Genomic DNA, 12,671 nt, shown 5'->3' with positions numbered 1-12,671 from the left:
GTAGACTAGGGACTCAGTAGAGAATTCTTTCTACATCTGTCTATTCCAACCTGACCTATGCACCATTCTCACAATAATAACATTTAACCAAAGCTTTAGTCAGTTAACACAAAGGTGAACTACATTTTAAGATGTTCCTTGTTATCCATCTTTTGGGATGTCTTTTGTCACTATCTTCTGCATACAGGGTGTGGGGAATAGCACAAATTGAGACAAGGACCATAAAAGGAGGGTCAGAGTAAAAGATAAGGTTGAACATGCTCAGTTTAAAATGTGTACTTATTGGTATGGACATATGGAGTTTAAAATTTGAACTCATGGCATCTTTAACCATATCCTACATCAGCAAGATGAACATAATAAAGGTAATGTGCCATTTTACAGATTTAATAAGTGTCAAGCTGTGACTGATGTCATTTCATCTATGACATCATACAACCTGCCCTCCATCTTAGTCTACTTTGAAGCTAATCCCAGCTATTGCTATCCTAACATCTGTAAAGTTTAGAATGTATATATAATGGCTATGGTTTGTTTTCTTTAACCCACGAAAGTGTTGAAACAATCAATTGGATTCGTGTGTCTACAACCTAGAAGAAATAGAAAACGTCTCCAAGCTAATGGAATTCATTTCTACAGCAAATGCACATGGGCTAACACTATCCACTGTCAGATGTTCTTTGGAGAGCTTTGCAGGTACCAGTTCACATTTAGAAACACCCCACGGAAGCTCCTAGTTTTTTGTTTTTTGTTTTTATTCAATAAAGTTTTATTTTCCCAAATGTACAGCTGATTGAACCTGTTCATGCATCTTCACCAGCAGCTGGGGCATCTCCGAACTTTGTGTTCCTGGTGTAAATTACTTGGGCTCTGTGCTTTGAAACCAGCTTGATAAGTCCTTTACTAAGTAGCTCCTGAAAGGCTACCCTGGCCATGGAACCTTGAATCTTCAGTCTCTCAGAGACCACGGCTGGAGTGAGAAGCTTATAGTTGGGAACTTCCTTACAAAGTTTGTCGTATGTAGATTTGTCAAACAGGATGAGATTGTTCAACTTGTCCCGAACTTTGCCTTTGGACCACTTCTTCTTTTTGGCCTTGCCACCAGATTTATTTACTGGGTCTTTGTCTTTTTTGGCCGACTTTCTGGCATCTCTCTTCTTCTTGTCGTCTTTGGGTGGCATGGCAAAGCTCCAGAAGTTCCTAGTCTTATTTATACTATTTTTTTGATGAGGGAACTCTTTGAGTTTAGACTTCTTGAAACTAAGTGCCAATGTATCCAATGCTAGGCAGTTAGTAAGAGTTACAAGTTTAGGTAATTTTCTCAGTAAATTTTTTTTTCATTCAGAAAAAAAAAATAACCCATGAAATTATAAAAGCTATTTTGGGAATAATAAACCCCACTGTAGTAAAAGTAAATGTGACAGGTAGGGGAGGGAGGGACAATATAATGAGAAGAGAGATTGATTCAGAGATGTTCCTTGGACCCACTATCTAAGCAAGATCCATGCAAGAGATTCAAGACTCAGTCAAAGGTATGGAGGCGTCTCAACAAACAGTTTGTCTACAGAAAACTCAACAAAGAGAACAGTCTCATATGCTCACGCTATTGTTTCATAGGGAAGGGAAACAGGAATCTGGATCATTAAGAAATGACTTATCATATTAGAATTCAACCAGGATAACGAACACAGCAGCACTGGAGATCTTAAAGAGACACAACCAAAACAGGCAATGGAAACACAGCCACATGCTCTGCAAGTGGTGCTGTCTTTTAATTTGTTACCTTGGCAAAGACCAGAGAGAATAAGTAATTTAATTAATGGTAGTGAAAATCTTAAATCGGCAAAACAGCAACAGTGAAATCCAAAATGATATTGATCAAAATTTTTGCAATTATTTTTTTAAATAAAAAGAAAGCATTTCCAACACCATTTAACCAAATTTGGGAGATTTTTTTTTAAACTTCATTTCTACCCAGCACTATAAAACATGTAAAAGTCTGTTCTTAATCAAAAGTAAAATTATTTAATACTCAAAACCTTCACCAGGGTCACAAATACCCCCTCAACAGATTAAAAGTTCTCATTTGAGTTAGGGGAATAAAGTGCTTAGTGTACACATCAATGTGGCTGTTGGAAACCCCCTTGGGGCTGGAAAGTTTGCTAAAGTATGATTAGCAATAGGTATGGCTATGGGTATTGGTCTCTAAAGACTTGTTCATTTTGCTCTAGCTAATGACCACTGAGTGTCCCGCTGGGCGAAAGACAAAGTATACTGGACAAGTAAGAAGATAATCTTCTTTAGACAGTTACAGCAAGAATATTGACTATTAATAAAGAATGTCTCATGAAGAGAAAGGGGACCTTTTACAACGATGGATTCACAGAGGAGCCATCCATGAGTCTTTAGGAATCCCGAGGAAGGAGAGGCATGGCCTTCTTCATCCACTTTGAAAATATATAGAGAAATGGTGGGGGCAGGCTGGTCCCCTTCGGCTTGCCAGTTTTTAGAATGTAAAAAGTAGGTGACTTCTGGAGGAATGTGGTGCTTAAATAAAACTCAATCCTACTTTTATGCTCAAGATCAATATTATTCAGCCCTGAAACATTCTGGGATGCTCATTAATGTCCTGAGCAGTGTGAAGTATGGAAGGTCTCTGGATAGTTTCTCAGGGAAGTGATGTTGATCCAGCTAGACCAGGTGTACCATCTGCCTGGCAATGATGATGTCAACAGTCAGTGTTTTGGGGTTATTAGCCCAGATACCTTACAAGAAAGATGGAGCTGGGCATAAGTAATGGTGGTGTATGCCTTTAATCCTAGCACTCCAGAGACAGAGGCAGGCAAAACTCTGAGTTTGAGACCATCCTGCATTACAGAGTGAGTTCCAGGACAGCCAGGACTACACAGAGAAACCCTGTCCTAGAAAACCAAGCAGGAGGAGGAAGAGAAGAAAGGAAGGAAGGAAGAAAAGGAGAGAGAGAGAGAGAGAGAGAGAGACAGAGACAGAGACAGAGACAGAGACAGAGAGACAGACAGAGACAGAGACAGAGAGACAGAGACACAAGAGAGACACAGAGAGACACACAGAGAGAGACAGAGAGACACAGAGAGACAGAGAGAGAGTGTGTGGGGGGGGAGCAAGCAAGCTTTCATGGGAAGGAAGCATACTAGAAAGGTATATGCAAAAACAGAGTTGGGAGTCAAATATTGAGGGCAAGCAGTCCGGTGGATTCTTAGAAGTCTCTGTGTTACTGGCTTAGTGGGGTGAGAACCTGGATCCTGAAACCACAAGCCTGGTTCTGAACCCTTCTCCAATATGCTAGTTAAAGAGACCCAGAAGAGTAAAGAGGGAAGATTATTTCTTCAATGTGGTCACACTGCAAAGAGGAACAAATAAAACCATTGCGTGGCCCCCAAAGTTCAGGTTACTTAGACCGAGTTTAGGTTTGACAGAACTCAAGAGATTTGAGTAATTAAGTAGTCATGACAGGTATAGTCCTGCCTCCTTACTGATTCACCAGCATCTCCACTCATTCTGTTCTGGATGGTCATCTGGATAACTAGTCAGAACTATGTCAAATACCTTCCTGAGAGGGAACCCTCCCCGTTGGCTGAGGCCAGAGCTTCAGCCATTCCCTTCCTGTCTGTGTGGATTTCTGCAAAGGGGGTGATTTAATTCCTTAGGGGAGTTTTTTTTTTTTTTTTTTTTTTCTACTATTTGACCGCCAAAGCAACTGGCACAAGTGTCTGTCTTTAGAATATCTTCTTTCTCACCAGGATGGTTCTATGCCAAGGAACTAACTCCCTTTTCTGTCAGAAGTATAGAACTTTGAGGTGAGGTTCATGAAGTTCCTGGGCTGAATCATCAATGTTTTTGGAGACTCTGGACACAAGGCTTCTTTCTTGCTAATCCTTTGCAAGAAGATTCAGAGTAAGTAACAACAGTGAGTTCATGAAGTGTGAAATGTAAGGCCAAACACAGGGCTAAACCTTGTAGTGCCTTTTCAGGTTAAAAAAAAAAAAGATTGGATATGAGGTTAGCTATGACCTGGAGCTCCCATAGGAATCTAGGAAGTAGGTCAAGTGTCAGGGAGAAAAATTAGAAGGGCCAGTTTGAAGGATTAAGGTTAAACCTTAAAAGGAACTGGAAGGATTGAAAGTCAGATAAGGGTTGGCAGCTTGGGATCACAACAAGATCCTATCCAGTTGACAGATAGGTACCAAAACTGGTTTTCCCACAGCTGAGGAGCGAGTCAATTAAAATTTCACTAGTTAAAACAGTTTGCATGCTCACTGCTTGTGTGCCACTTAACAAGAGATCTGGAATTCTGCAAGGCATGGAGTAGAATGACAATCGGACAGCCTGGAAGCGTGTACACCCGATGATTAGCTTCTGGTAGGACATAGAATTTCTGTGGTCATACACTTTCAATCAAAAATACTATTTTTGCCGATATTATTAGTCTCATTGGAAAATAAGAGAGTTACCGGTTTCACAGAGGCATTTACTCGAGCACAGCCAGAGTGATAATTTAACGGGCAAACGTTTTTGAACCTAGCTATTTAGAATTTCTCACAAGGACTTTCAGACTAGAATATATATGGTGGAAAGATAAGTAAAATGCTCACCACTACATTGTGCCTGTAGTATCTGTAAGTTTAGAAAAAAAAAATCCAGTCTGGATTCCCTAATATCATATGATGCTGGATTGGCCAACAGGTGACCCCCAAATTCAGGTGTGAGGCTGAGAGTCTGAGTTAGAAATCCGGTCTATTTGCCAGTGAGGATCTTGTAGTATCATCTCTCTAAAGCAAATGTGACTTCTTTAAAAGTTTCTGATTCTGAGAAACTAAACACTTTCAAGTATGACATCACAGACAATGTCCTTACTGTTAGTTATGTAACCACAATGTTCAACTAAGTCACATCAACAAGAAAGACAGATCCTTACCAAACCTATGCAAAAAATTATATTGTCATGAAAATTAAAAATAGTCAAGATTTCCCCAAATTCAGAGGAGTTCCAGGCAGACATCATTCAGGAATAGGTCATTTCAGTTATTAAATTGCTGGGATTTATACTAGCTTAAGATCCAGGACACAGGATATTAGAATGACCACGTTCCAAAGAAACCCCACAACACTCGGTCAGCTATTCCTGCTTAAGTAATGAATTCTTGTTCCACTCAGTCATGAGTTAGCAAGCCTGTGCATCCTTTTGCTTCTCAGCCAGAGGTCTGAAGACATCAACTGGGTCTATTGCTATGTTCTTAGCTTCTAACTGACACCATCAGAAGCCTGGACACAGAGTGTTCGCTGTGGTCCCTATGGCCCGGGCTATGAAGGAAGGTTTCTATCTTGAAGATCAAGAGGTCTTACCCAGCATCTGATCCCCAACACCTCCCTCGGATGCATCAGAGAAAAATGAAAACAATCTGAATATGAAAAGGTGTGGCCCAGCCATGGTTAATTTATTACTAGTGAGAGTAAGTTGACGGCTCAATATAAAAATACTGCAGCCAACAAGAAAAGCCGGTTGTTCCCGTGGCATACAAAACAAGGCAATAAAGCTAATCCAAAAAAAAAAAAAAAAAAAAAAAAAAATCTACAAAGCAGTCCTACACACGGTAATCTTCTATTTTCAAGAAAGAACTGATATTTTCAATTGAGGAAAATAAACAAGCTTTATTCTTAGAGGCTTGGAGAGATGGCTCACTGACCTTGCAGAAGATCTGAATTTGGTTCCCAGCGCCCACATAGCAGTTCATGCCTGGAACTCCAGTTCCAGGGGATTTGGCACTGCCTCTGGTCTCTTGTAGTGTGCATAATGAATGTTATGTTGATGAAACTGTGGGGCAAGGAAAAAAATTCTGTGCTAGGTTTGCTTCTGTATTTCAGAGTGCAAAGTTTATGACCACTTGATAAACACCAACTGAGATAGAAACGACATTAAATTGGGAGACTTGGTATTGCTTGAATACAGGCATCATCCAGGAATCTGGCAATGCTCTCCACAGCTAAGGGAGGTCTGTATAGTGTTGTTGGCAGAGGCAAGGCAGAGTTCACGCTATGAGGAATACTTAGACACCTTGGGCAGTGAGCAGGTGGTATTGAAAATTCTCTGGGAGCTTTGCATACAGAGAGCCTACATTTTTGAAAAGATTAATTACATTTTCTCTATCCTCATTTTTCCCTAAGAGAAACCAAATAAGTCCTCTAATGCTCTAAGGGCACTAGAAAAGTTCAGAGATAGTTTTTGGTATTAAAAAATGTCTTTAGATGTGATCTTGAAGTCTGGTGGGATGGTTCAGCAAGTAAAAGCACTTGCCACTCAAGTCTGAAAACCTGAGTCCAATTCTCTGAACCCATGGTGGAAGGAGAGGGCAGACTCCCACACATGCGTGCCCCCTATACACACAATAATGACAATAATGCTACTACTACTATTATTGCTACTACTACTACTATATCTCAAGAAGGAAAAACAATTGTTATGAGATTTGACACTTAATTAAGCTAAAGCGATATGTTAGCTAAAAGCTGTGCTTGACTACTTAGTTACTCACAACAAAAGCGTTAAAATGGAAAAATGGTAGCTAATGTGATTAAAGAGTTTCTTAAGGAAGAAATGTCTCATGTATTTGAGATTACTGCTGTGGTCTGCACGCCTGTGTTCTCAAAATAGATACCTATGTTAAAATTCAATGATCAATATGTGGGTACCAGACAAAGGGGCCTTTGGAGGGTTGATTAGGTCATGATTAAGTGTTCCTAGTGTTGATGAGGTCATGATGAAGTGTTTCTCTGAGGAGGTCTCAGAGAACTGGATTCTGCCAGGACCCAGGAGCATACAGAGAGAAGGCAGAGTCTAGGAATCAGCAAGCCAGCCATTCCCCAGACATTCACCTTGCTCTTGGACTTCCAGCATCGTGGACGGTGAGAAGTACACATCTGTGATTTGCAAGCTACCCAGCTTCTAGCACATTTTTACATCAGCACCAGTGGATGAAGGCACAAGAAGCTTCATATGAACTGCAGCATGCTATTCTGGAAAGGCTCGGTGAATTTCTCATCCTGGCAGATTGCACAAAAGCCAAAGAAATCGCCTTCCACAAACTCTCATTGGGAGAAAAACCAATCATTCATGGAGGACGACACCACTTAACATAGAGAAAACTCGAACCTAGTTTTCTGAAACTTTCTTGAAAATCTCACAATTAAATATGAAAAAACAGCCAGACTAACAACAAAAAAGTTCCTACTGAGAAGTTTCTAGAATATTATATGTCTATGTGACTCCTCTATAGTATGTTTTCTTAAAATTTCAGACACATATTAATCATTATTTCTGCATATTTAAACAGCAATCTTACATTAACTCAACTACTAGCCAAAGGCTGAATTTTCTTAAAGATCTTGTAAATTGTCTTTAACCCGATACACAGCATAATTACTATTGAAGGAAATCTGTCAATAGGACAAATTAATTACCACAATGTATAATTTTTATTAATTTGAACACAAAATGATGCTAGCTTATTCATTATGTAACTTGTATATATTTAGGAAGCCTATACCTATGTTCAATCAAAGTCTATACTTCTATTATATTTAATGCTGATGGGTCAGAAAAGATTTGAGAATTTTTATTAAACTAAACTTATTAAAATAGTTTAATTGACAAAATTATACCTGAAGTTTGCGAATTTAAATGATGAAATTGTTTCTGAATTACTTTTTATGTCTGATAGTGGGACAAAAGGGCACATGACTGTAATTCTAGCTTGAGGCAGGAAGATGGCAAGATTGTTCTAGTCAGCCTGAAATACCATGTCTCACAAGAAAAAAAATCCCCCCTACCTTCAATAGTATTAAAGGTCAAAAATTCTGAATTTCTGACAAATTACAGGATAGTCAATTTATGTAAATGTCTATTTACCTATTTGTTTATTTGTCATTCAAACAATTGTAATTTGGTTCACTAATACCATAAATAGATCAGGAATATACCACACAAGAGACAACTGGCTTTCTAAAATATCTCTTCATCAAAACACATTAAAGCACTTACAAAGAAAACTCAAGAGTTTTAATTCTAAAATTTTAGTCATTTGTTTAGTGTAAACCTAGAAAAACAAAATTCTCCTATCCAGACATTAATGCCCATGTGCAATCACACCAGTAATACTTCTCTCTAGAATATGGATAAAGACAAAGACTCAGCAAGAAAAATGGTTTCTGAAGTTCCCAATGGTTTTACCCAATTCACATACATCTTAATGCAAAAAGTCTAATTCTTACCTGATTTGACCTGAAAACTTATTAAAAGAAGGGCCATAGACCAAGTTCTCTGAAAATTTACCTAACCAAGACTATTAACAGTTTACAAAGCCTGCTAAATAGCAAGACCATGAAATCAAAGGAAGGTATGGCCAGAAACTAGGTAATCACAAGGAGCCAGGGTCAACTCTCTGTCATGGAACTGTTGAACTGAAGTCAGAGACTGGAGTGCACTTGGCATTGATGATCCCCATGCCTCTAGTAAGGAACAAAAAGGGCTCAGTACCCTTATGAAGAATGAGAACTGTTGAACTGTTGCGGTAAATATTAATATGAATGGCTTAACTTTTTATTGTCCCCCAAGGTCTTACTCTGTAGATGCTGCTCCAGTGTGGAGCTTAGCACACGGTCTGCAAGCCACCCTCTCCACGAGGTTCCCTTCTCCGGTAGTTTACTCTGCCTGCTCCATTGCTTCTGTCCTGGGTGGATTCAACTGCCAAGGCGTGTTCCTTTTCTCCACTGCCCGGCACAAATACGACTCCAAAGCCTAGTAATTTATCAAACAGATTTATATGTCAAATTCCTAATCCATAAACCCTCTATGCCATAAGCTTACAACCAATGGAAAAGATAAAAACTGTCCTTCTACATGAGATAAAAAGATCAATAAAACCCCTTATAAATAATAATAACTTCATCAAGCTAGAGATGTGTGAAGAGAGACATAAACGTCTGCCTCTATCTTCAGTTTCTCATGGAATCTCTTCTACCTCATGCCTCCACTTCTGCTCCTAGAAATTTTTCTGCCTATCTCTCTTATGTCTAATCATATATTGCCTTAACACAAATCTACAGAGAACCAAGCAAACCAAGTGGGAACACTCAGTGTTTATAATCAGAATAAATAAATGAACAAACCAGGAACAGTTAATACAGAAATGCTGGACAAGGGCAGTTAGCTGGTTAAAATTGTGGCTATTATGTTGTGTTCAGACACACCTGGATTCAATCATAGACCTGTCGTCATTGTGACATTTGTAAGCTAATTTGCCTCCTGTGTCTTTGTCTACTCATCCATAATCCATAGACTGTAATGCCTACCACATGGTATAATCGTGAAGATTGATATTCCCTATAAACTCCAGATACAGGCTCCTGTTCATCCTGGAAACCCTTCCCTGAGTGCCCACCACCCTACTCTGGGTTTTCCCTTCATCTTCTGTCTTTACCTCCTATTTGTATGATATTTCTGTTTGTCACAGTTGCTAAGGTTGCAAGTATAACAGGATTACCTAGAAAGATCTCGAAGCTGAAGAGTTCCAGTCCCAAGTCCCAGAAATTAAGATCCAGCAGTGATAGATCTCAGGCCTCCTCTTTTTCAGCAAACATTCACATGGCACAGACATGGGTGTCTGTTATAATTGAAAAGACACTAATGTCAGCCATTTTGCAACTTTGCTGTAAATTTATTCTCTCTCTCTCTTTTTAATGGTACTTTTGTGTTTGGGGGGGGGGTTCTTTTTGTTTTGTTTTTTTGTGATTCTGCTGGAGCAAGATTCTTTTCAAAAGTTTTCTTTTGTGGAAGGAAGGCCTCTTTGCACTTCTCAAAGCCAAGGGCTTTGTGTCTTCACCCCAGCATTTGCTCACTTGTCTGTATCTTGCTTGACAGTATACTTTTTTTTTTTTTTACAAAATAGACTGGATTCTATTTCTCTGTGTCCTTAGCAGCTGCATGCTTTAAATGTCTGTTCACTGAACTGACAATCCCTACACCGTATTGAAAGTGGAATGCTTGGAACCTCTCCTGTCCTTGACATTGGACTCATCTACAAATATGAACTGAGAGTCTTGGGAGGTTTCAGATGGAAGAGAACAAGGTTTGTCAAGCTACAAGATGAAAAGGACTTTTGTGACATACATATCTAATAACAGACTGGGAATCTTTCTGGGTTACCAGTTGGAAATAAGTGATACTAGCATGCTCCTTGTTAGGAACCAGGGGAAGGGCCTGTTAACTTAGAGAGCCACCATAATTCCTCTTATAACTAGCGAAGAAGAGATTTGGTCTATGTCTGCTAAAGTCCACAGTGCTCTTGAATAGAATTAAAGGTGCCCCTTCCAGGCAATGTCTATTCTATAATCTTGATAAGGACACAGTAACATCCCACCTCCTCTGCTTTTCTCTTTCCACAGACTCATTTAGCTATGAACAACTACAGTCTGAAAGATGCTAAGCAGAAAATCACAGACAAGTCCTTTCTAAGTTTTACGTTGCTTGCCATTCTGAATATAACAAGATCTCCATTCAGCTTATTCTAAGTAATCTCACTGAATAAACTTCCCTCATGTTACTTAGTAGTTATTTTGGTTACACTGGTATACCAATGCCTGCATCCAAGAGATGCTCATGTTACTTCACAATGGTCCTTAAGGGGAATTGTGATGTCAGCAATTTATATATGTCAACAAGAAGCTGAAAACAGCAGAGTCATACGTATGTTCCAGCTTTGCTCTTGAACTTTAGGTTGCAAACGTTATGGACACAGTGTGAAATCCCATGCCTAGACAAGATGGAGAAGACACCGAATTATAGGTTTCTACAGTACTCACAACCTCAGGCTTTCCCCAGAAGTCTGTGAATCCCTCTCCCATAGACAAGGAGGGGAGACTAGGTGTGTTATTACCCTCTATATCTAGCCACCTGACAGTCACTCACAGCAGGAGAAAGCAGCTCAGCATTCTGAAATCAGAGAAATGACACACTGCTGTGCCCGGGGGACAATGGTCTAAACAGTCTGCTACTGTCTTCCAATAAAAAAACTGAGTAGGGATCCCTCTCTGGTTATAGAGAGACAAAACCAGCCATGTGTGAGGCAGCTCTCAGGGAGTTAAAAGATCATCCAGTAGCCTGTGAACGTGAAAAGCTTTAGAACTCATTGAATCAAAAACAAACAGATGAGCTGAGTGATCGTGGTTCACACCTTTGGTGCTAGCACTTTCGAGGCAGATGCAGGCAGATTTCCGAGTTCGAGGCCAGCCTGGTCTACAGAGTAGGTTACAGGACAGCCAGGGCTACACAGAGAAACCCTGTCTCAGAAAACAAAACAAAACACAACAACAAATCAAACAGACTCAGCAGTAGAAATCCATTGAGTGGAAGACAGCCAAGGGAATCCTGGTCTTCTGCCTGGTATAGGTGCAGGAAACATGGATATACTAATTTTATGGGGTCTTTTCAACTATATGTTATGTTCCTTTCTGTACATCATGTGTTAGACTTCGAGAAAGGTTACCTCTACACACACACACACATACACACACACACACACACACACACACACACACACACACAGAGAGAGAGAGAGAGAGCTGTTATTTTTTAAACTAAATAAATAGCAAAGGAGAAGAAGAATTTGATGCGCTGCCAGGACTTTAGTATGCCTCAGGGAGCTGTGTGTCTTGGTCAGGCTGAGGCCCTGGGAGTTCATGTTCAGTCTGAGTTCACTTCACTGCCCATGGCCTTGCTATTCTCCTTAGGTAAAGGTTTCACCTGCCTTTTTCTTGAGCAAGGCTCCTACTGTGCATCAGGCCGGAAGCTCTCTCTAGCACCACACAGTCTGGCCTTAAATTTGTTTCCACATATGCGTGGCCTGGTTTTGTCAGCTCTTGACGCCATCCCGAAGCTGGTAAAATGAGCCAAGTGACTTCATCTCTCATGGCACACACCTTGAGGAAATTTCTTGGCCATGAGCCAACTTACTGCTCACAACCCAAGAGACATTATTTTTTTTCCCACGAGCTAACTTACCTCCCTCACTTGTACCAAGGACTTCCTCTATGGGAAAGGAGACATCAAAGAATATGGAACATTGTAGCTATGCTTGATGAGAGGAGGGAAATGCTGTCCCCACTCCTCCCCCCACCCACCCCACACTGGTGTGTTAACTCACTGCTTACTAATGCTTGGGTTTCACTCCAAATGCTCTCTGCTTGCTCATGCCCTTGAACAAAAATATCCAGGAAGAGAAAGTATCAGGGACCTAAGAATAAGCAATTCTTTGCGGTTGCTTACAACCTCAAGAAGCTGGTGGAAAAATCACTCTTGGAACTGTGGACAGGAGACCCTCCAAGAGAAAGCGTCCTCTGTGTGTAATCTGACAGGAACCAAGACCCCAGTATTCAGCAGTTGGTAGCACATGCTTGTTGACCTGTGTGTGACTACGAACAAGCAGAACATGTGTTTTGTTGGTGAATCCCATTGGTTCTTCTGCTCCAGCAGTCTCTTACTCTCACCCAGGACCTGCTGAGTGACACTGAAGGCTTGTACTCCAGTGCACAGGAAGTAGACAAGAGCCATCCTGTGGTCAGATAGTGAGGGCTCCAACTGA

General features: G+C 40.3%; 1 protein-coding gene across 1 annotated transcript; it reads right to left on the bottom strand.

Moving 5' to 3' along the window:
* Positions 1–803: 803 nt before the first annotated feature.
* Positions 804–1,181, bottom strand: LOC308427314 (small ribosomal subunit protein eS25-like; the record flags this gene model as incomplete). The annotated part of the gene is made up of 1 exon (XM_080925441.1): positions 804–1,181. One exon carries the CDS (start codon positions 1,179–1,181, stop codon positions 804–806), a length of 378 nt encoding a protein of 125 aa, XP_080781567.1.
* Positions 1,182–12,671: the final 11,490 nt, after the last annotated feature.

Source organism: Micromys minutus (assembly GCF_963924665.1).
Source record: "Micromys minutus genome assembly, chromosome: 1".
Taxonomy (NCBI): Eukaryota; Metazoa; Chordata; class Mammalia; order Rodentia; family Muridae; genus Micromys; species Micromys minutus.
Note: the sequence above shows the minus strand (reverse complement) of the source record. Positions and strands in the feature narration are given on the sequence as shown.